At 33.8% G+C, this 25,989-nt stretch overlaps 1 protein-coding gene across 1 annotated transcript; it reads right to left on the bottom strand.

Annotated features, from left to right (window-relative positions):
- Positions 1 to 4,917: 4,917 nt before the first annotated feature.
- On the bottom strand, positions 4,918 to 22,165 carry LOC140048971 (ubiquitin-like protein 3). Its single transcript, XM_072093775.1, has 5 exons — positions 21,756 to 22,165; positions 19,109 to 19,220; positions 14,429 to 14,515; positions 7,983 to 8,060; positions 4,918 to 6,657 (listed from the first exon to the last, which is right to left on the bottom strand). Exons 1-5 carry the CDS (start codon positions 21,774 to 21,776, stop codon positions 6,605 to 6,607), a joined length of 351 nt encoding a protein of 116 aa, XP_071949876.1. The 5' UTR covers positions 21,777 to 22,165; the 3' UTR covers positions 4,918 to 6,604.
- Between the last annotated feature and the right edge of the window lie 3,824 nt (positions 22,166 to 25,989).

The following is a 25,989-nucleotide window of genomic DNA, read 5'->3' as shown; positions in this document are numbered from 1 at the left end:
TCTCTTTATTAAAAAAAAAGTATTCTTTGCATGCTCGGCCTACAATAGCAAATTTCATTGGTTTTATACGGTGGCGAACTTGTATCGTTCGTGAGGTTCTCACTGACGCAACGCAAATACGAAGCGTAACGTGATGGATGTCAGCGCATCCTGGGTTGGTCAAACTACACGCGTTACGCGTACGTTGTTTCATAAAGCTTGGTTCCCACTATGCCGCAGCGATAGTAGGTAATTTGACCAATCACGACGCGATGGATCATCGTAAACATAGCTTAAGGGCAATTCACATTAAATCCGATAACGAACTAACGGCGAGTCGTAAACGATCCCTGTGCTCTCCGGTTTGGATCTGGTATGAATAATGATAACGTTTTGACAGAAACATAAGCCGCGCGCGTGCTAACAGCTATACAATTGTTATCAACTTTTTAACGCGCAACAGATTATGTCTGTTCAAGGCGTCGATTTTATCCAACATAACATTTTAATGTAAACTCAATGTGACGTCATTAACGAATGCACTTACAGATATTAGATATTATAATACACAGTGAAAACCTCAAATATATATACATTCAATATTTTTTCCAAGATAATTCTTTATGAGGTCAGATAAATCTAAATTTCTTCTTTCAAGTTATTGAATAAATATGGATAAATCCATAAAAATATTTTATGTCATATTTTAATAACGTTATTAAATAAAACATTGATGGAAAACCTCTAGTTTATAACAACAAAAACATGTCTTTTAAGTTAGGTAGGTTCACATTTAAATTTCATAATATCCGTGAACAAATTCAGTAGCAAAGAATAGAATTATCGTAGCGCAACTTAAACAATAACAACTTTCGAACCTCCCAACCACACAAAACTGTACATATGTGACGCCTGTATTATGTTAATGTTATGGCCTATTATACACATGTGACACTGTATTATAGAATGTTCCTATGATACTGGACACATTATACATACAGCTACTGTACCAACAATACCTTTCAATGTCATTGCCATTGTCAAAGAAAATCTCAACCATCACTAGGTTTTAAATTAAGATTGCGAACTACTGCATATATTTACACATACCACTGGCAATTACGCACCAATTTCCGCCCTTTAAAAAGGAAAATATAGAGTAATTTATAATTTACATAAATTAATATTCATAGACCTTTACAAACTTTATGAATATTCATTAAAAAATGTTACTTAATTACCATTTCCAGAATCACTTCCAAACTATTTAAATATATTAAGTAATTTATGCATAATCATAACACCTGGAATTCACCCAAGTTACATGTCCTCTTACTTCATGAGCAAAATAAAATAAGTGATCATTCAACTAAAGTTACTGTAATATTATAAATAAACACTCTTCTCTGCAAATACCAGTACGATTACCGCAGTGGACATTTACCGCAGTACACAGTACGGTTACCGGTATACAGTAAAGTTACCACAGTATAGTGTACAGTTACTGTAGTATACAGTACAGGTACCGCAGTATACAGTAAATTTACCACAGTATATTGTAATTTACTGCAGCGGTATACTCAGTTAGTATACTTTACAAATACTGTAGTGTACATTAAAATTACCGCAGTATACAGTAGTTACCACAGTACACAGTACAGTTACGAAAGTATACAGTAGTTACCAATGTATTTTGTAAGTTACTGTGGCAGTACACATTACAGTTACCAAAGGATACAGTAGTTACCAATGTATTTTGTAAGTTACTGTGGCAGTACACAGTACAGTTACGGCAGTACACAGTAAAGTTACCAGGGTGTACAGTAACCACAGTATACTGTACAGTTACTGCAGTATTACAATTACCACAGCATACAGTACAGTTAACGCAGTATAGTACAGTTTACCAGTGTGTACAACATTTACTGCAGAATACAGTACAGTTACCAGAGTGTAATTGTAACTCTAGTTGAGTGATTGTAAAGTTCATAATAATAAGAGCAACATTTTTACAGACAACATAAAACATAATTTCTTTAGAGAATGCCTTAAATATTTTAATCAAACATCAAGATATACAGTATTCATTAGTCAATTCACTGATATTTTTTTTTAGGGGGGGGGGGGGATAACAAGGAAGAATGTTTTATTACAAATAAACATAATCTTTACATTGATAATGTACATAATTTAACATAATAATAAAACAGTTAATCAACAACAAAAACTAGCATTAAGAAATATAGCTCTGTCCAGACCATAGTTTTGCTTTAATGGTATTCACACTACTAAAGTTGTTAATTATGTTCTCATTACTAGGCTACACATGAGGCCTGTTCACACTGCTTGGGTTGCCAATACTGCCATGTTGTCATTACTAGGCTACACATGAGGCCTGTTCACACTGCTTGGGTTGTTAATTATGTTCTCGTTACTAGGCTACACATGAGGCCTGTTCACACTGCGTGGGTTGCCAATAGTGCCATGTTGTCATTACTAGGCTACACATGAGGCCTGTTCACACTGCTTGGGTTGTTAATTATGTTCTCATTACTAGGCTACACATGAGGCCTGTTCACACTGCTTGGGTTGCCAATACTGGCCATGTTGTCATTACTAGGGCTATGCATGAGGCCTGTTCACACTGCTTGGGTTGCCAATACTGGCCATGTTGTCATTACTAGAGCTATGCAACTGATTATTGATACTCTACTGAATGATACCTCATTATTTTAGTTGTGCTACAATCAGTGGAATGTTCATATTGATATTATTGCCCTGGACTCGCTGCATTTGTGGAAAATTATAACTCATTGCTTTGTCTTTATTACAAATGCTCGAGTGAAACAGTTATTTTTACATTTTTTCCTAAGAAAAGCATTTATAGTTTGAAAAGAGCTTTATTTCCTACTGCAACTATTTTGCAAATACTGGATTTGCACCCAAAAAAAAGTAAACAAAAAAACATTAATTAATAGATTTAAGTTAATAAATAGTCACCAGTAAAGTTTATCGATAATTATCAATAATTATCGATCAGAGCACTGATACAGCAGATACATAAAACTCACAAAGGTTTGTGTAAAAATCGTGTAAAAGACAGACACCGATTGCAACTGGTTATGAATTTTGGTGCAAACGTGAGCTCCTAGCTTAGTAAACTGTAACGAATAATGCATATGAATGCGGGTATAAGCCCACTATGGGAAATAAATCATGATACCAAGGGCGGACCGACTGGGACAATGCTAGTATAGCACTTTACCACCAAAGTGAAATTATGGACTTTATTCCATATGAATTTAATGTCTATTAATAGGCAAAAAAATAACAAAATGCATGGGAGGATGACCCTAAACGTCAGGGGTCTATATTAACAATGCACCTCCATTTCAGAAATCCTTGATCTACCCAGGGGTCGAGTACATTTTGGTCCTTGTTGGGGTATAAATCCGCCTCCAACTTGACCCAAATTTCCTGTTTAAACCAATGTTCAAAATGTAGAGATTTCGGTATCAAAACAGAGAAATTAAAATTATATAAAAACTATTGAAAAAAAAAATTGTTTACACTACACTTAAGTACCGTGCAGCATAACGCTATCAATCCATTTTGCAGTAATTTATCGTTTCTCATGTAAATTTACTAAGCTAGGATCTCTTGTATGCATCAAGAAAAGTATGCCAAGTAAAGCACAATTTTGTGCAAAGTTAAGGGCCATACTACTGTACCTTCTATGGTATTTCGGCCTAAAAATAGAAAAATACAACATTTGGTAATATTGGACCGCTACCCTTGGATATTTAGGAAGAAAAAGACAAACATTCTTTTGTCAACTGTAGTAATTAAGTTCAGATAATAAGGAAACATTTATATACAGATTAAATTCAAATGGTCATTTTGCCTGCAGGACCAACACAATAATTATAACCAAAAATCTTAACATTTTTACATAACTTAAGAAATGCTGCTACATACAGTACCATACTAGGAATTGCCTACATTTCTCTTACAAAACAAAAAAAATACAAACATTTTATCAAGGTAAAAATTTAGGATTTACAAATACGAGTGAACAACCATGAGGTTTTTATGTATGTAGTTTGCCAATGCGTTGTGCAACTGCCCTATGTGGGGATAAATAAAGATTTGTATTATAATATTGTTCAGTCCACCATAGGTGCAAAGCACACTTTTTAGTCTAAAACCTTGTCTATACTGTACTATCAAACTTTATGTGACAAACAAATGTGATGTGCCCATATATATGGACAAGATGATGTCATATAACTACCATTTGGGCATATCACTACCATTATTTGGGCACATCACACTTTTTTTTGTGAAACTAGTTTGATAGTGTAGACAGCTTTCAAAACCTTGTCTATACTATCAAACTTTATGTGACAAACAAATGTGATGTGCCCATATATATGGACAAGATGATGTCATATAACTACCATATTTGGGCATATCACTACCATTATTTGGGCACATCACACTTTTTTTTGTGAAACTACTTTGATAGTGTAGACAGCTTTCAAAACCTTGTCTATACTATCAAACTTTATGTGACAAACAAATGTGATGTGCCCATATATATGGACAAGATGATGTCATATAACTACCATATTTGGGCATATCACTACCATTATTTGGGCACATCACACTTTTTTTGTCAAACTAGTTTGATAGTGTAGACAGCTTTTAAAACCTTGTCTATACTATCAAACTTTATGTGACAAACAAATGTGATGTGCCCATATATATGGACAAGATGATGTCATATAACTACCATATTTGGGCATATCACTACCATTATTTGGGAACATCACACTTTTTTTTGTGAAACTAGTTTGATAGTGTAGACAGCTTTCAAAACCTTGTCTATACTATCAAACTTTATGTGACAAACAAATGTGATGTGCCCATATATATGGACAAGATGATGTCATATAACTACCATATTTGGGCATATCACTACCATTATTTGGGAACATCACACTTTTTTTTGTCAAACTAGTTTGATAGTGTAGACAGCTTTTAAAACCTTGTCTATACTATCAAACTTTATGTGACAAACAAATGTGATGTGCCCATATATATGGACAAGATGATGTCATATAACTACCATATTTGGGCATATCACTACCATTATTTGGGAACATCACACTTTTTTTTGTCAAACTAGTTTGATAGTGTAGACAGCTTTTAAAACCTTGTCTATACTATCAAACTTTATGTGACAAACAAATGTGATGTGCACATGATGATTAACTACCATATGTGGGCATATCACTACCATATTTGGGCACATCACATTTGTTTGTTAGTGCTACAAGTTTGATAGAGTAGACAGAGATAGTCAGGCCAAGCATACATAAATAATTAGGTTGTAGAACTTTATACTGTATGTTAAATTAAAAAACCAGCCTATATATAAAATAACACATGGTAGATTTGTTCAATAGAAAACAACAAGTTGCAGATGGATAGACTCAACGAAAAAACTCCCGCAAATAATCAAACAAAATGGTGGTAAATTCTTACGCTTCTTTACGCATATTTATATGTTATTCATAAGGTACATCTTCCCAATCATAGTCAACTCTTTAAAAATAATTTATCTTTATGTGAAGACAAATGAAGATTCTATAAATTAACATCATAATTACAGTTTAATAATTCAACCTCTGATTACAGCGTGGGTTATGTCGCCCTCATGATTTCTAATATAGTTGCCGACTGACAAGCGAGTACTACTACAGTCAATTCTCCCAATACCAGACCAACTTCAGCTGGGTTAATATGTCTGGTTTTCTAGAAAGTCTGTCTATTCCGTATGTGTTTTTGATGGTATAATTTTCAACCACAAGAAAAGTCTGGTTTTGTGAGAGTTTCTGGTTTTCAGAGAGTCTGGTATTGGGAGAGTGGACTGTATTAGTCTGGAGTTTCATAATTAGACTTTTAGAGGTGACTGAAAGAAAGATTCTGTTAATTTCAAAATCTTTAGTTTGTAATTTAGTTTCAATATATTCAAGGTTGTTAAGTAAATTATTATTTTAATTTTAAATAATTTAAAAATGTCATTTTACTGCAGTTACTGCAGTAAATATATTTTTTCTTTACAGTACTATACATTGTACTCACATGTTATTTAAAAAAATAAGGACCAATATTCTGCAATCTTTATTAGATTGTACCTAGGCCAGTCGCAGTCTAGCAATTGTGGTTTGATTCACAAGCACCTTGTTAATTGGATCACCAAAGGGCGACATAACCCTAGCTTAAAATAAGTTAACATTCAATAAACATCAATAATAAATATTATCATCATCAATACCTTAAATAAATAAAAAAATAATATACTGTGTGTTCTTTGTATCCAGAACAAATTTTACATATCTTAAAAGTAATTGTTGACAAAATAGGTACTATTTACAAATATCTTAAAAATAATAAGCAAAGTAGCAAAACATGGGAGGAGGTGCAATTAGTGACGACGTTGGTGATGATTTGGAGCTAAGCTGTGGGTAGACTTGAAGCCAATAGTAACGTGCTATTCCCACTCTTTATCTTGATAGATGCACCGTGTTCCCAGTTGCCCAATATGGTGGTTGTACCATTACAAAAGCACACAACAGTTGCTCTCTTCTGTCTTGCCACGATTTCTTGGACCTGTAAAAGAAAGACAAGATAGTGGTTGAAATGATGACACTATTACTGTACATGTAGTTTGTTGCTGACAATGACATGATCACTAAGCTCTGTCTACACTATTAAACGTTACTGTATATGTTATTGTTTAAAAAAATGTGATTTGCCCATACACAGTATGGACATGATGATGTCATCACTACCATATTTGGTATCATTACCACACTTTTTTTGTCAAACTAGCTTGTGTAGATAGAGCTTTATACAAAACAAAAGGATCTTACAGTATCTTAGGTTCAAAACCAGAATTTTTTTCCTGACTATCTTAAACAGGGTTAGGGTATATACAGTAAAGCCAGTGTCGTAATGGCTATCAGCGCTCACTGGTAAACCCATGGGCCCAGAGCGTTGTTCCGTCACATTTATTAATTAAAAAGCAATAAAACTTTTAAGATTCATATTTTAAAATAAAATAGCTCACGTACAGAGACATGAATTCATTTAAAATAATAAAAGAGACAGAAATATATAAAATGTCAGGATAATGATATGAATATAAGTAAAATGATATTCACTTTGCATTATACTTGTGTAATAATAATCTGTCAATGTTATTAAGGATCTTTAGGTTACAGTAGCTATTAATAGTGATAATGTTACATTTTATTTGTCTTCAACAAAGCAGACCTTAGCAACAGTCTGCATGTTGCATCTTTTAAAAGGATTGAATGCTTTAGATCAGTGTCAAAATTATTTACTATATTTACTGTATTAACTATACACCGTTTACTCTTTAACCTGCTTTACAATCAGTTTGGCGATAATTTTGTTTGTAATCATGTACAACCTGTTTATTATTTATATTGTCTCTAAAAATAACCTATAGATTAATTGCAATATAAAAAATGTAGTTAATTACAACAATTACAGAAAAAATCCTTTTGACATGATCCTTTAAACCAGCGTTACACAAACTTTTTATTTCATGGCCTAAAATCTTCTTGCCAGCACCAACACGTATCTACTGTACCCTCACCGTCATCCACTATGGTTGGAGATGAGGTACAGTAAGAACATTTTAGGAAATATGGACCTCTAGGTCCCTGGAAATTGAATTGTATTTTTTGGAGGGTAACAAGCCGCACAAATAATAATAACAATGAATAAACATTTTCAGAAACATCAAACCATGTTAGAATAAAAGCGCTTACAACGCTAAATTATCGTTTGTTTTTTTTCCCACAATTTCCAAAGCCACAATTTTCTACCAAGTGGTCCATAGTTTGTAGAACGTCGCTTTAAACCAAAAACCTTGTATACTGTATTATGAATAAAATATTATATACCTTGTGAATTAGGCTCTGGTAATGTTTCTCTTGCCAGTATATGCATAACAGTTGTCTTTCCAATAGGCAATTGTAAAGCTGTAAAGACAAAATCATTTTTCAAAAGTTAATCGATTTTATGACGTCCAACGTCTTAATCTTAGTGACCATGACGTCATTTGGTTGGATTTAAAAGAAATATTATTTTTATCAAAGACAGCATCAGTTATCATATAGTTCTACAGGTATAATTAAAAACTTTTCTATTTTATTTTGTTTTGTAAGAAAAATATATGTTTACAGTTTCTACTATGTATTTATTGTTGATCCTTATCATCCTATAGTAGCAGTCTTAAGTCCCCTACAAGCAATACAGAGTGGCACTAGTCAGACTGGTCTGCAATCCATACAGTTACCATCCACATGCTAGTACGATTGCCTAAACATTACATGTACTGTGTGTTTACATTGTCTACTATATTTATTGTTGATCCTTATCATCCTATAGTACTGTAGCAGTCCTCTACAAGCAATACAGAGTAGCACTGGTCAGACTGGTCTGTAACCTATACAGTTACCATCCACATGCTAGTACGATTGCCTAAACATTACATGTACTGTGTGTTTCCAGTTTCTACTATATTTATTGTTGATCCTTATCATCCTATAGTAGCAGTCTTAAGTCCCCTACAAGCAATACAGAGTGGCACTGGTCAGACTGGTCTGTAACCTATACAGTTACCATCCACATGCTAGTACGATTGCCTAAACATTACATGTACTGTGTGTTTCCAGTTTCTACTATATTTATTGTTGATCCTTATCATCCTATAGTAGCAGTCCTCTACAAGCAATACAGAGTGGCACTGGTCAGACTGGTCTGCAATCCATACAGTTACCATCCACATGCTAGTACGATTGCCTAAACATTACATGTACTGTGTGTTTACATTGTCTACTATATTTATTGTTGATCCTTATCATCCTATAGTAGCAGTCCTCTACAAGCAATACAGAGTAGCACTGGTCAGACTGGTCTGTAACCTATACAGTTACCATCCACATGCTAGTACGATTGCCTAAACATTACATGTACTGTGTGTTTACATTGTCTACTATATTTATTGTTGATCCTTATCATCTTATAGTAGCAGTCCTCTACAAGCAATACAGAGTAGCACTGGTCAGACTGGTCTGTAACCTATACAGTTACCATCCACATGCTAGTACGATTGCCTAAACATTACATGTACTGTGTGTTTCCAGTTTCTACTATATTTATTGTTGATCCTTATCATCCTATAGTAGCAGTCCTCTACAAGCAATACAGAGTGGCACTGGTCAGACTGGTCTGTAACCTATACAGTTACCATCCACATGCTAGTACGATTGCCTAAACATTACATGTACTGTGTGTTTCCAGTTTCTACTATATTTATTGTTGATCCTTATCATCCTATAGTAGCAGTCCTCTACAAGCAATACAGAGTAGCACTGGTCAGACTGGTCAATAACCCATACAGTTACCATCCACATGCTAGTACGATTGCCTAGAAATTACATGTACTGTGTGTTTCCAGTGTCTACTATATTTATTGTCGATCCTTATCATCCTATAGTAGCAGTCCTCTACAAGCAATACAGAGTGGCACTGGTCAGACTGGTCTGTAACCTATACAGTTACCATCCACATGCTAGTACGATTGCCTAAACATTACATGTACTGTGTGTTTACATTGTCTACTATATTTATTGTCGATCCTTATCATCCTATAGTAGCAGTCCTCTACAAGCAATACAGAGTGGCACTGGTCAGACTGGTCTGCAATCCATACAGTTACCATCCACATGCTAGTACGATTGCCTAAACATTACATGTACTGTGTGTTTACATTGTCTACTATATTTATTGTCGATCCTTATCATCCTATAGTAGCAGTCCTCTACAAGCAATACAGAGTAGCACTGGTCAGACTGGTCTGCAACCCATACAGTTACCATCCACATGCTAGTACGATTGCCTAAACATTACATGTACTGTGTGTTTCCAGTTTCTACTATATTTATTGTTGATCCTTATCATCCTATAGTAGCAGTCCTCTACAAGCAATACAGAGTAGCACTGGTCAGACTGGTCTGTAACCTATACAGTTACCATCCACATGCTAGTACGATTGCCTAAACATTACATGTACTGTGTGTTTACATTGTCTACTATATTTATTGTTGATCCTTATCATCCTATGTACAGTATCAGTGAGTCTAGAACCATTATTACGCAATATAGACAGTTAAATTGTATGTCGTATCAAATGGTCTTCCGTGTAATCATTTAAGTCATTTAATTAAGTTAAAAATAAACAGACAGACAGCCACAATAAAGATCACGTCTACAGCTTTTATACACTAGATAATGACTATTGATTGCAATATAAACATGATAGTTTGCCTTACTTCAAAATAAATTGTACACGTCTCTTTTGTTAACATAAATATGAACATTTTATGACCATTACAAAGTCAATAATCATATTATTGATTAATCCGTATATTTTGTTGGTATAAATAAAGCACAGTAATTATGTATTGATTGCTCTTAAATTATAATAGGTGGCATGTTTTACATATTACAATTTCTGTAAAATCTACCTATAATTTTTTTTTTTCCAATAGGAGCAAAATTAGTGCCCTATAAAGGCTAAATTAGTGCCATATAGAGGCTCGATTTGTTCCCTACAAAAAATACAATAAATTTGACAAACAATTCTTACATTTTCTACATTTTTTAGCAAGTACAACAGTTCTGCATTACAGTTTTAAACTAGTTCAAATTACTTATACAGTATCATTATTTCATCCTTAATAGTAGAAAGAGAGTGGAAAAGGATGAAGAAAGAAAACATGTGAAAATTTAGAACATGCACAGTTACAGAACACTGGAAATATAGTATTACATTAGAGGTGAAATTATTAGTGCAAGGAGTGATTTAAGACTGCGACATATCAAGAGAAAAGTGATCAACTTTACCAAAATAAAAATGAGATGACACTATCAAACTAGTTTGACACAAAAAGTGTGATGTGCCCAAATATGGTAGTGATATGCCAAAATATGGTAGTGATATGACATCATCATGTCCATATATGAGCACATCAACTTTGTGAAATGTTTAAAGCGTATATAGTGTTTAATGACATACTGTATTAACTATTATTGTATGTTTTTCATTTAATCAGACTATCGCAGTCTATTATTAATACGATGACACTAACTGTGACGCACTACTCCTCACCTAATATGAACAACATAAATTATGTGGACGTTGAAGTGGTCACCATTAGTTACCAAAGACAAAACAATGTAGACAACATGTACAGTGCTTAATAATAATACTAAATAGTAGTTTAAAAGAGTATGCTCTTAACAAAACAATTTGATAGTAATGTGACTTGATAAGTACGATGCACTAAAAGGATTTTTTTTGTTATTTAAATCTTATACAAATTATACGAAGTACTGTACACATGGCACATACATACATTTAACTTTATAATTGTAATTAAAACAAAATTAATATTCATGAATAAATTGATAGAAATAAATAAAACATTTGGAAGTGGAAAAACATCTGAAATTACTGTAGATTGTATATTGCATTTGATATTACTGTAAAGTTCAATATTAATATCATAATCGATGTTCAAAAATGAAAAACACAATTCTAAAGCTCTGTCTACACTATAAATCTAGTTTGACAAAAAAAGGTGTGATTTGCCCAAATATGATAGTGATAATACGCCCAAATATGGTAGTGATATGACACCATCATGTCCATATGAGCACATCATACTGTATGGTATGAACATTTTTTAAGCTCTGTCTACATTATCAAACTTTTTGCACGACAAAAAAAATGTTCATAACCAGAACTTGAAAAAATATTATAATCCTCATTTTTAGTCAATTAAAAGTGAGTCATTAATTTCCTATTTCAATCTCTTTTTATGTTGCGTGCCCACGTTTTAAGAACAATGATCGATTTGCTTCACTGCTCTCTGAAAAAGTGGCATTGTGAATTGTGATGGTAAAATAAATTTTACTAACAAATACTCAGTCTAATCTAACTGCTTTTAAAGCTTTACTATCACTATCAGATTCTATGTGCCCATATACTGTATCTGTATGGACATGATGATGTCATTCACTTACACTACCATATTTGGCCATATCACTACCATAATTTAGCACACTTTTTTGTAAAATTAGTTTTATAGTGTATACAGAGACTAACACTAATAACTGTCAAATGAAGTTATGACATGACAAGAGATGATGACTTGCTTTATTTACAAAACAAACAGCAATTAATTCATGGCAGACTGAACACAAACATATCGAATACTGATGTCTTAATAAACAATCAATAAAGTATAATATAAAGGCTTTAGCCCAAAAGATCAAAGTTGAAAACACTATTACTACAGTACTGTATATCATTATGATTATTATAATCAATATCATCATTAACTACAGTATACTTCCCTTATATTCAAATTCTCTATTGAGGTTTCTTAGGGCCTGTTTCTGCTGCATAGCGCCGAATATACTGTTTACTAAAAAAACATAATATTTAGGCCGACTGCATTTCTTCTAAATTTTCCGCTTACATTAACAATGCATTACCCACAATGCAAGATACAACAGCTGTCAATCAACTAATTGTTATTTTATGTTGTACAGCTAAAGGTTGCCCAGCGATAACCGGTTAAATGGCATTCTAACACCGAATCAATTTGGTATTTTTAACCGTTATTGATTGATTAAACTTATTGTTAATACTATTACTATTACTACAGTATGCTAAATATTAATCGACCTCTCACTTGCAATGAGACACAAAAACAACAACTTTTTTTTATGAATCATTTACCTTTAAGCTCTGTCTACAATATCAAACTTTATGTGACAAAGAAATGTGATGTGCCCATACATGATGATGTCATATCACTATCATATTTGGGCATATCACTACCATATTTGGGCATATCACTACCATATTTGGGCATATCACTATCACACTTGGGCATATCACTACCATATTTGGGCACATCACATATTTTTTGTAAAAATAGTTTGATATTATAACATACAACAAAAATTAATCCGTCGTGAGGTGGTTTCCCGAATGATCGTAAAATCAAAACGGAATTAATACAAATATACAGTAATTGAAAAGGAAAGTTTAAAACAAAAGAAAATCTTAAAACACTGAATAAAAGTCACAATAAACAGAAAAAGATAGATAAAATTATCAGTAAGATTTATTTTATGGTCATAAATGTACAAAATCACTATCTTTCTGTCATTGTATACTACTATAGCATCTTGTACTTGATAAACATAAGTAGCAAAATACACTAGCATTTTAGACAGCGAGTCTCCGGTTTACATTCCCTTAAAAAAAAACCAATTTATACAAAAACAATAATTATGTCAATCTTCTCTAGTGCTTGACAGGTAGATGCCACATTTTTATTAGCCTAGTTATTGGAATGAACGTCGAATGAATGATTCCCTAATGCTCTCTGTACAATACTACTATCAATAGCCTACTGTAGTTATTGGAATTAACATCAAATTAATTATTCCCTGTTCCTCTGTACAGTACTATCAATAGCCTACTGTAGCTATTGGAATGAACATTTCCCTAATGCTACTACTGTATCTGTACTACTGTAAACAGTATTTGTAACTCCAACATACTGTACAGTACAGTACTGTACTGTACAGTACTCTACTCTACTGGTCCGTACAGTCATTCGTCTTGAATAAATTTATTCCAAAGCACTCCGAAACTAACTTGCTTATGAGTTGTATTGTGATAATGATAATAGATAATAAAGATTTACTGTGCATAGCGCGGGTATTGCTAAACACCGCAAACCTTCAAAAATACATAGCAAACCCCACTGAACCAACATAAAAGTGATTGAATCATGTAGTGTACAACCCACTGGGTATATAATATCAATTATTAAATTTCTACTGTTAACTACTTTTTTGGTGATAAAACATCGTTTTTTGGTTAAAAATTAGCAATCATTTTTGACCAAAATTGATGTTTTAACCCAAAAATAATTATTTAACAGTAAAAATGTAATATTTTTTTTACATGGATATACCCAGTGGGTTGTACACTACATGATTCATTCACTTTTATGTTGGTTCGATGGGGTTTGCTATGTTTTTTTGGAGGTTTGCGGGGATTTGCGAGGTTTAGCAATACCCCATAGCGCCATATCCGCAATAGCGCTCATTGTACTGTGGACTTTTCAACAACATTCTTCTCTCCTAAGGGTAATGTCACCGGCTTCCAATTACGGTGCCATTAAGTCTCTCCGAAAAAGTTATTAGTTACATTAAAAACTACAGGCTGCAAGTGTAAGAAAATAAAACAATATTTTACCTCCTAGTGTAACATTTCCATGAATAAATCTGCCTTGGTAGATAAGCCGTAATATAATAGCTGAACTTACTCGGTCTGCCTCCCATTCTGATAAAAAAAGATTAATTCGCAATTAACGTATGACAGTAAATGTATAATAATAAAGATTTGAACATTGGCTGAGCTAAACTACAGTTTACACCAATTTTGATCATCTGTACCATTTTTTTGTAGTTTTTCCGTAAGTCTATATTCGAGAAGACCGGATTTACCAATAGAACTATGGCTCTATGGTCGAGGAAAGACTTGAACCTGTGATTTTATGGCTATAGCTTCCAGCACCCCTTAAGCTGAGAATGAGATCCCACACAACGTAATACTGTAAGCGTACCACAAGTAATTTGACCAATTACAATGCGATGTATCATCGGAACTGTCGCTTGTGATTGGTTCATATGCACTGCGTCTATGTCATTGCATCCAATTGGGAACCAAGCTTTACCACCCCATCACTCAACACCTTTGTGTTGACTTAAAATTCAGTACAGAGCCAGAGGCTTTCTTAAATTGTGTACCAAAATGGTCTTCCCTATTTAATGGTACTGTACTGTAGACAAGGTTTACTTTTAAGTTGACAAAAAGCCTAGATAATATTAAAAACACCGCATAATAACATTAACAACCATGTCTACAAAAAAAGTCCACACTGACATGCAAGAGTGAATCTTAATGATCTTAAGTGCATTGGTTTACTTAGCATCATAATGACACTGTGAATGCGACAAGAAAAATAATTTCAAATTAAAAATTGACAGGTTAGTAGTTCCTAGCATTACTGTACTGTATGTTACTAGCCTTGTCAATCATTATAACAATAACAAAATGTGTAAATTTATGCTTCATCTCATCTTAATATTATTGCACGATTTTAATTTAAAAACATTTTTTTTTAGTTCATTCGCATTCAACATTAAGTAACTTAACCATAATAGGTTGGATAAACTAAAACAGCACATACTGTAAACACAATATTGTGTTTACAATAGGTTTTATTTTAGTTTATGAAGTCGAGTTGTTTCAGGACAACTACAGTATGTGATTAGGTAAAGCGTGGTTCCCACTAGCGACGCAACACAAGGACGTAACGCAACGCAAGTGAATTGACCAATCACAAACGATGGCTTATTAGCTTGTGATTGCTAACTGTCTATAACTTCGCTTGTCATTGGTTAAAACGCTTGTGTTGCGTTTACGTCCTTGCGTTACGTTCTAGTGGGAACCAAGCTTTAGGATTGAACCCTTGATCTTTGTATTACTATTAGAAGACAAGCACATAAACCCCCCCCCCCCCACCCCCCCGCTACAGTACTGTACAGTACTGATATAACTCCACTACCAAAGCAGTAACTCTACTTTTGCAAATCTTTGTTGTACTATAGAAACAATAATAATAATAATAATAGTCCTTTTGCAAATATTCGTTGTACTATAAAAATATTAATAGACCAACAATTTCCCTTTTAGTGGATCAGCATATGAACTTTGATCTTCATATTTTGATTGTAAGAATTTAAAATGAAAAGTACATTTACTCTCACTTTATAAATGGATATGTGCAGTATGCGTAATAAAGTGTCATTTCATTCCATCCCACGGTATCGGGGTTTCAGAGATGGGTTTTGAAAACCATTTTTGATCTTTAAATTTCATTGGAAATCAACATTTATTCTAAATTTTATATGGATCTAAGGGTCATTCCATCTCAGTTCACCCAAAAAAAATGGAATTTTAAACCCTACCTCTTCCAATTTTGATGAAATTTGGTATATGGGTGATTCATAGCAATTAAAGCCAACATTTCAAATTTTAACTTTATCGGACCAACGGTTTTCGAGATATCGCAATTTCAATTTTCGGTTTTTACGCAAAAAAGCGCGCGGCCGCCACGTTTCAAAGAGCTGTATCTCGGGAACTATAGGTTCGATTTTAAAAACAAAGGTATTTTTGTAAAGGGGAGACCATAAGGAACCTAAATATACTAATTGTGTTTGTTTTATGTTAATTTTAAGTTGAATAAAACTTTGACATATATTTTGACCTTGAAATTGACCCCGTGGAACACGCCCGATTTGTTGGTGACTATCACGAAAAATGTAGCCCTACGTGTCAACTACAACATATAAAAAAATTGGAGGGGTTTTTTTCTTTGTTTCCATGAAATTACAATTTGAAGTTGACATACCTCTTCCTTTTAGTGTATTTTTGGTGTTGTTATACTTATACACAGTGTGAACACTAACTGTTAAGGTGTCTTATTGTTACGCTTTCTCATCAGGCCCACTTAAACAGTAGATGTATTTTGATATGAGAAATACTGGGTAACTCACATACTTTTCAAATCAATTTTGACACATAGTTTAGTGTCCTTACTATGTTATTATGCACATTAACATATGCATAATAAGTGATTGCAGAGAACATACAACAGTTACTGTATATGCCTTTTTAAAGGTTGTCATCCCCTATATAAAAACAAAACTACCAACCATGAAAAAAGTTCATTATTTCACAGATGGATGTGGCGGCCAATACAAAAACAAATATTACTTTATTAACCTTTGCCACTACCAGGAAGATTTTGGTTTAGACGCCGAGTGGAATTTTTTCGCTACATCACATGGCAAGAGTGCGTGTGATGGCATAGGTGGAACAGTTAAGAGGCTTGTCACTAAGAGAAGCTTACAGCGTTTGACTGAATGTCATATTATCACATCTCTCAGTATGTTCGACTACTGTGTAATTTTTTATTTCTATTTTATGTCTTTAGGCAATGTGGCCAAGGATTATCAATAGTGAATTAGTCACTGTCCTATCAGATAGGTGGTAATCCCCCTGATACAGGGGCTATTGTGTGAACCAGTTCACCGGGGTAACCCCCTACTCTTTTTCGAATAATGAACTGGGTCCTTTAAAGTACACACATGTTATAACTGTGTACACTGGACTATGGTTTATAGTCCTTATCCGAGAAGACTTGAAGAGAGGAGCGAGTCGGCCTCGAACCCTTGCCGATGTTGTTGTCTTTTAGGTACGGTAAACGGCGCCCCTGCCTTAACCGCTCGGCCATATGACTCGCTCATATGGACATTCCAGGCATCAACTTTTTTCATGTGGGAATAGATGAGGTATCTACTGTAGAAAAAGAAATAAAGCCGAGATTCAACCTCGCCCAGACCATCAAGGGTACATTACAATATCATCGCTTTGTTCCCGTTTCTCTGGCACAGATGCAGGTCTACAAACTTAGTACCCAGATAAACCCTCCGGATGTGGTAGTGATTCAAGAATCTTTCAGTGATGAAAATGAAATTGTTGCTGATACACAACCCACCATTATTAGACTTCAGAATTTTGTGTGCTGTAGTTATGATGGTGTCCCATGGATTGGTTTGGTGGTGGATGTCTCACTCTCAGAAGAGTTTGGGGATTTTCAAATTAAATTTATGCATCCTCATGGGTCAGCGAAAACCTTTTATTGGCCGTCCAAAGAAGACTGTTGTTGGATTCCTGAATCAAATGTACATTGTATTATAGCCTCTCCGTTTATAAAATCCTCTCCGTTTATAAAATCCTCTTCGACTAGGAATTACAGTATTTCCCAAAATGATCGCCACAACATTTCTAAATACTGTTTGAATTGTCCAGATGACAAGGAGTAAAGGCCAGACATAGACAATTGTAACATTATAATAATATTTAGTTTGTAAATAAAATTAATTTTGGAATACATCAAATTGACATTGAAGTAATGCATGGACAGACACCAAAAATACACTAAAAGGAAGAGGTATGTCAACTTCAAATTGTAATTTCATGGAAACAAAGAAAAAAACCCCTCCAATTTTTGTATATGTTGTAGTTGACACGTAGGGCTACATTTTTCATGATAGTCACCAACAAAACGGGCGTGTTCCACGGGGTCAATTTCAAGGTCAAAATATATGTCAAAGTTTTATTCAACTTAAAATTAACATAAAACACACACAATTAGTATATTTAGATTCCTTATGGTCTCCCCTTTACAAAAATACCTTTGCTTTTAAAATCGAACCTATAGTTCCCGAGATACAGCTCTTTGAAACGTGGCGGACGCGCCCTTTTTTGCGTAAAAACCGAAAATTGAAATTGCGATATCTCGAAAACCGTTGGTCCAATAAAGTTAAAATTTGAAATTTTGGCTTTAATTGCTATGAATCACCCATATACCAAATTTCATCAAAATTGGAAGAGGTAGGGTTTAACTCATTGGGTGATCTGAGATGGAATGACCCCTGTGCTGTATGCGTAATAAAGTGTCATTTCATTCCATCGCACCATCACGGTATCAGGGTTTCAGGACCTGGTTTTGAAAACTATTTGTGATCTTTAAATTTTGATTGGAAACCAACATTTATTCTAAATCTTATAATTGTACCTGTGCTGTATGCATAATAAAGTGTCATTTCATTTCATCCCACGGTATCAGGGATACAGAACCTGGTTTTGAAACTATTTGTGACCTTTAAATTTTGATTGGAAACCAACATTTATTCTAACTTTTATAATGGATCTGTGCTATATGTGTAATAAAGTGTCATTTCATTCCATCCCACGGTATCAGAGCCAGGTTTTGAAAATTGTACGATGAAAAAACCAACCAACCTTGAGGCCAATTGTCAAATACGTGATTCACTACATCAGTTGCAGAATCATTAGGTGTGAAGAAATACTCTTTGCTGTTTCCATTTACTGGATGTATAAGGCGTAACCCAATCTAGAAAAAAAAAAACAAAACAGGAATGTGATTACTGTACAATGTATTACAAAACTACAGTAGTGTGTTATACACTTAACCACTGTTTTCAACCCAATTCTGTATACTGCATCTTCGTATGGCATTCCAGTATCATCGGCACACTGTAAAAACTGTACAATTGTCACACTGTTTATCACATGTGGCAAACGGACCAAATACACTTGTTATTAAATTTAAAAAAATGTATATTTGCATACAGTACAGTATATTATACATGTGATACATTATGTGACACTGATTTAAATATAATTTGATTAAATAATACTTGACAAATACTAAAAAATAATACAGTACTGCTATAAATGAACATACAGTACAACTGTCATACTGTAAATTTTGGAAAAAATCCTGCTTAAAATTCACAGACAGAATACAGTAGGCCTACATATTATTGATTTCATAAAATAAAATCACCAATCAGCTTATATTACAATTTTCACTATGTTTCTGAAGCTGTTTTGATGTACATGTAATTCCATATGATTTTGATATGGCTATTATAACAATTTATTTATTTGATTTTATTCATTGCTGAAATATGTGCAGTATTGATTTTTTCATTAAATATCATGTTTATCCGCAGAAATAAAATGCATTCATGTAATCTCTATCAATGAATGAAAGTTCAAAGGTCATTTATTGATTGATGATCTAAAGCTGTCTACACTATCAATACAGTGGTTTGACAGAAAAAGTGTGATGTATTCCCAAATATAGTTAGTAGTGATATGCACAAATATGGTAGTGATATGACATCATATTTTTTTGTCAAATAAAGATAGTGTAGACAGGGCATTAGAGTACATGCTGTTGAATGTCTAATGCAACAATCTCCCTTATACAGTATTATCCACTTCTTTAAATTCAATATTTTGTCACAACTAATGAAACATGCCTTGATTTTCACGGATTACAATAAAAAAGAAAGGTACACAGTACTGTAAAAAAGAAAGGTACAGTACAGAAAGAAAATACTGCAACTTTACCTACGAAGTAGCTTCATAGATAGAACGTAGGCTCCATTGTTTGGCTTCGTAACCTAAATAAACAACCCTACGATGTTCTTAGTGACGTAAGGTGTGACAATTAATGTGTTAAATTTAACTGGCGGAGGACCAAGTTGTAATTACTAAAAAATATATAATATTTTTTAATCGTAATCATTTCCTTCGTGCGTGTTTACCTACTCAAAAACAGCGAATATAAATAAAAATTTCCCACGGTGTAAACGTAGAGACACATCCAACACAGGTGAACCTCAACAAACAGGCCAACTATTATAAATAATAACGTCCAGTCCATCCAGAAACGATGCCGAAAAAAAGATCGTAAACAATTCATTCTAAATATAGTATCAGAACGTTCAATCGCTCGCTCAAAAAGACTGCCGACAGAAGACCGTAATACAGACCTACTGTAGTTTTTTGGTCACATGGCATGAAACGCGATACTCTCTGCTTACCACAACCTCTCTTTTTTTTTTACTCAGTACGAGAGGGTGACTGCCGTCTGACGAGACGATACAGATAAAACAGTAATTAAGATCGTGTACCTGGATTTTGTGTCACATGACATGAAACATAATACTCTCTCTAAACTGCTCAGTTCACATGTTTTTTCCCCTCCAAATTCTGGTCGGGCCTTTTTCTTTATACATGTCGTAATCATTTTTTTTTTAAAGGCCTATGTATGTTAAATCTTAATATGGAATATATATTTATTTTGCATATATTTTGTTGGTGTCCTAGCCTATGTGTCGTCGTTTTTATAATTTGCTAACCCAACAAGGTAGGATTAAATAATTTATATTGTAGGCCACCGAAACAGGCTAGCCTCGACTCTCTCTACGTGAGCTGAGCTGATGTCTTTTCCTCGGCGGATTTCCGTCCAAATTAGGATAACCGATGCGTAGGGCGGCTACAAAAATTGACATCTACTATCTTTCGATAGGATTTTAATTAGCAAACAATACATTGTTTGTTGATGAATGTGAACTTTTCTAATAAAGGATGTTGGACTTTCTAGGACTGCAGCATCTGTCAACAATGTCAATGATCTGGGAAGCTGGTTCCAGACACACACACGAGAGGGGGGGGTAATCTGATGGCTATTGAATGAAAAAAAACCTGTGTGCACAGGCGATCATTGTGTCGGGAATTATAAAAATACTGTGCTGTAGTTCAGAACAGAAACCCCATCAAGAACTTTTTTAAAACAAAATAAAAAATTATAAAAAATGCCCTAGGCTAGCCTACTTTGGTAAAGTTTACCAACTCTCAGCAGACTGACATAATAGGCTACTGTAGGCCTACTACTAGATCACAGAAGAGGCTTTGGTTAGTTTTTAATAGGCCTAGTAGTAGGCTAGGCCTAGGCCTAGTAGTAGGCTAGGCCTAGTCTGGTGGCATCAGCAGAGCTGAGAGGGAGCTCGGAGCCTGTTTGTCAACAAGCAAAAATATTATACAATACAAGAGTTGAAAATAAACATGTTACCTTTTCACGTCTTTCTGACATTATTTTCAATTATTAATAGGGCTTATACAGTTATTATAACAGTTATCGTTGTTTTAGTTGTTTTTGCCCTCACATTGAAAGTCTTTGGTAATTTGTACAACCAAAATCAGCTGTTTTTTTCAGATCAAATCGTCTGTCCACCACTGCTGGGTCGTTGTTGACGTTTAAATCGTCCAGCCTTTCTCAAAACGTCAACAATCTTTAGGTAAAGCGAATTACCACCAAAATAATTATAAAACGGAATTCAACACCATACAAAATAGAGTAATATGTAATCAATACTATAAATCAAGTTATGCCTTATAATCAATAACTATTGGCTTTGTTTCTGATTTTAAATTCTCCTTGGTCCTTCTCCTCAATTCTTTACATCAAACAGCCATTTTGCCCCAATCTTCAACTATGGCATTGTGGGTATATGACGTCATTCTCAATTTGCTTCTGTAAACTAAAGAGGGCGATACTTAAAAAAGAGAAGAGAACTTATTATCAACAGTAAGTGAGAAGCAAATTAATTACGGTATCATTCCATGATGACCGGAATTATATATATTGTAAACCTATGCCTATTTCAAGATTCCGAGATAACAATTTTTGCTGATGACACCAAGATTTTTAGAAAAATAAATAATTTAGATGATGCCAAAAAGTTACAAGATGACATTGACAAGCTGTTTAAATTGTCTATAAAATGGCAACTACCGTTTAACTTAGAAAAAAATGTAGTGCCATGCATTTTGGTAGGAAGAACATTACATTTCAATACAAGATGGGTCATGCAGAAAACAAGAAACTACTACAATGGGTCTCCAAAATGACAGATCTCGGGGTCGTAATTGACGATAAATTAACTTTTGAATCCCATGTGGCTCAAGTTGCTATGAAAGCAAATCAAAAGCTGGGCATCATATAGGTCTTTTGATTATTTATCCTGTCACTCCTTATCTCTTCTGTACAAATCGATTGTAAGACCATCCATGGAATATTGCAGTACTGTTTGGCAGCATGTTTTTTTGAAGGAATCTGATAAGTTGGAAAAGGTTCAACAGCGTGCATCAAGAATGATAGCAGATTTACGTCAGTATGAATACAGTCAACGGCTTTCCAAAATGCACCTTCCTACTCTAGAATACAGAAGATTGAGATCCACAATGATTCAAGTATTCAAAATGTTCTACGGTTTCACTAAATGTAACAATGAGGATTTTTTTAGGTTAACCACTGAATCTAGAACCAGAGGACACTTTTTGAAAATTAGTAAACCTCGTACTCACTTAAGGATACGGCAGAAATTGTTTACAAACTCTATTATCGACACATAGAACAACTTGCCTCAGGATGTAATAGAAGCTGCAAATGTTAATCAATTTAAAAACCGACTAGGAACAGTTTTGGAAACACCACCCACTAAAGTTTAGTAATAGAATATAGTCCAGGAGCTTATGTCGAAAAAAAGGCACTTGTAGGCTTTTGATGTTAATTGTCGGCACCAACGTTTTTCTGACTCAGAATTTTTCGCTGAACAAGAAAAACTTTGGTGCCATTTTTTTCGACCATGGCAAGTGGCCGCCATTTTGATTTTCAATATGGCGGACTAACTTTAACAAAAATGATCGTGAGTGGTATCATTGGAAAGGGAATTAAATACTGATCATTTATTTCCATTACACCCATACCCCAAAATGCATAGCAACAGAGATAATCGCAATTACATTATGTCATGTGACCAAAATGAGGTCAAAGGTCAAATTTCGACAACTTATAAATACCATTGTGTTTGGTATCAACGGAAAGCTTTTTTTATACTTAGTACAGCTGTACATATAGTTTTTACATTCATCACACCATTTTCTAGAAAGTTTAAATTTTGTATATAAATAATATAGCTATTATACACCTTATTTCAAGTTTAAAATAAGTTAGTTTATTACTGTAACAATGTGTTAAAGCCCTACGACCTAAGTGTTTTCGACCTAATTTAAGGTCACAAACTACATTTTATGTAAAAATAAAAAATACTATATGATCCTATTTCGATAACTTTTTTCGTCTTTAAACTGTTCAAAATGTGAAAAATAAGTTGATTCTAATAATAATAATTTAATCGGCCCGCTAAATCCCACAAGGCATTGATATTTTCGTGTTGATATGGATGCACGGCCAGTTTCGGTCGGCGATCGTCAAAACAAATAAGAGAACCATAACTTTTTGGCGAAAATACCAGGTCTGCCCCAATTTGTATTAACGGATTCTGCCAAAAAAGAAAAGAAAATTATTTCAGCAATGAGAAAACGTCATGATAAGCATATAGCAAGCGTACGATGTTCGTACGTTACCGTTATCTTTTAATCATAATTAACTTTAGAACGTACATTTAAGACAAGACATGACCTGGTTTATTGTTTTTAAAATTATATATATATACATTATTTTTACAAAACGACAACAATTGCAGGTTTTGGGGATTTAACATACAAAATGACTATCAGATGTATTGTATAAATGAAGCCTATAAAGTATGCCACCATGTATAGTCAGGGGCGGACACAGGGTGTTGCAACACCCTTAATTTCATACTAAATGTTTTTTGCCAATAAATTAAAATTTAGATCCCATTTCATCATATATAAGAGCCTATATGTAAATTGACAGACTGCAGCGTACAATTGACCAGCAGTCAACAATACCGCGCACATATTATGTAGATAATTATGTTTGTGAACATGCTCAGAATGAATTTCTGACTGTTTAGTAGAATGCTTGTGCATCATGCGAAGGTACTGTATATCTTCATTTCCCATGCCCGTAATATTGGACCAAAATTCCGTAATAATTATGGACGTTCCGAACTTTGAAATAACAGTGTTAAAATTGCTTCTTTCTGCAAATTTCGATTTTTTCCTTTCTGGAGCGTGGTTTAAGTAACACTGTTGTACAGTTTATAGTAGATAAATGAAATTTATTTTTGGAAATTGTGGTGGTTTTACTGACTTATTCAGCATTTTTTCCAAAATATTTTTTATCTAACGTTTTTATTCCATAGTCGCGTAGTGTGTTACCGGCGGAAAAAATATGCGGTATACGATCAGTATTGATGTTTGCTACTGTAGCCCGATATCGAGTGTCATTTCCGGCAGTGAACTAGAGCTGCCATTTATCGTGAATTTTACGTGCGAGAGTACCATGCTAGGGGTGTCATTTAACCATGGGGGCCTGTGGCGCATATGCTCAGAATCGACAGCCCTGGATTCTTGGGCAACCCTATTCAAATGGTCCTGCTACCGCCCCTAATAGTACTTCAGAACTACCAGTGGATATATAAAATATACCAAGATAATAACAGTATCTTTCAATTCAAGATAATAACATTTCCATATCTGATGTGACCATGTCCAAACTGACATTCAATATTGTGTATTGGGTACACTTAGCTAACGTAGTCAAATTTCAACATCGCTTTCCTCTGAATCAGAGGCGGTAGATGGGTCAGTGTTTTCACATATTAATTTAATTTTGTTAAACTATATCGGGCTACAGTAGCAAACAGCAATACTGATCGTATACCGCATATTTTTTCTGCCGGTAACACACTACGCGACTATGGAATAAAAACGTTAGATAAAAAATATTTTGGAAAAATGCTAAATAAGTCAATAAACCACAATTTCCAAAAATAAATTTCATTTATCTACTATAAACTGTACAACAGTGTTGCTTAAACCACACTCCAGAAAAGAAAATATCGAAATTTGCAGAAAAAAGCAATTTTATTTTATTTATTTTATTTTATTTCACATCCAAACAGCGAAAAATTGCCAATTACAGGATGCCTTAAAACTCTTAAGATATAAATATAGAATTAAAAGCACATAAAAATACAAAACATGAAACATACAAAAAGGCAAACTTAAATCGATTTAAGAATTTTAGACCTAAATTTGGACAAAGTGTCAAAAAAAATATCGATAGTTTTATCCTTATAGAAATTGAATTAAAAAGCTTGGATAATCTTTGAATGAAACCATTTTTGGTTACGTTGACTCGACAACAGGCAAGAGAAAATAAGTCGGTGTTGCGAGAGTTTGGTCGACTAATTTTGAGAGAAAAAAATAATAAAATATTGCATTTAAAAAGGGAGTTGAAGCATTAAAGCTCAGGTACAGGCATGAATTTTAATTATAATATTTGGTTAATTGTACCTAAATCAAATATT

Source organism: Antedon mediterranea, chromosome 5 (genome assembly GCF_964355755.1).
Source record: "Antedon mediterranea chromosome 5, ecAntMedi1.1, whole genome shotgun sequence".
NCBI classification, from domain to species: domain Eukaryota; kingdom Metazoa; phylum Echinodermata; class Crinoidea; order Comatulida; family Antedonidae; genus Antedon; species Antedon mediterranea.
Note: the sequence above shows the minus strand (reverse complement) of the source record. Positions and strands in the feature narration are given on the sequence as shown.

Excerpts from the sequence above, each read along its gene's own strand:
- LOC140048971 (XM_072093775.1), bottom strand. The coding sequence starts at position 21,776 with ATGTCAGAAAGACGTGAAAAG. Across the intron at positions 19,221-21,755 it reads TGTCAGAAAGACGTGAAAAG|ATTGGGTTACGCCTTATACA; the intron begins GTAACATGTTTA and ends TTTTTTTTCTAG. Across the intron at positions 14,516-19,108 it reads ATTTGACAATTGGCCTCAAG|AATGGGAGGCAGACCGAGTA; the intron begins GTTGGTTGGTTT and ends TTTTTTTATCAG.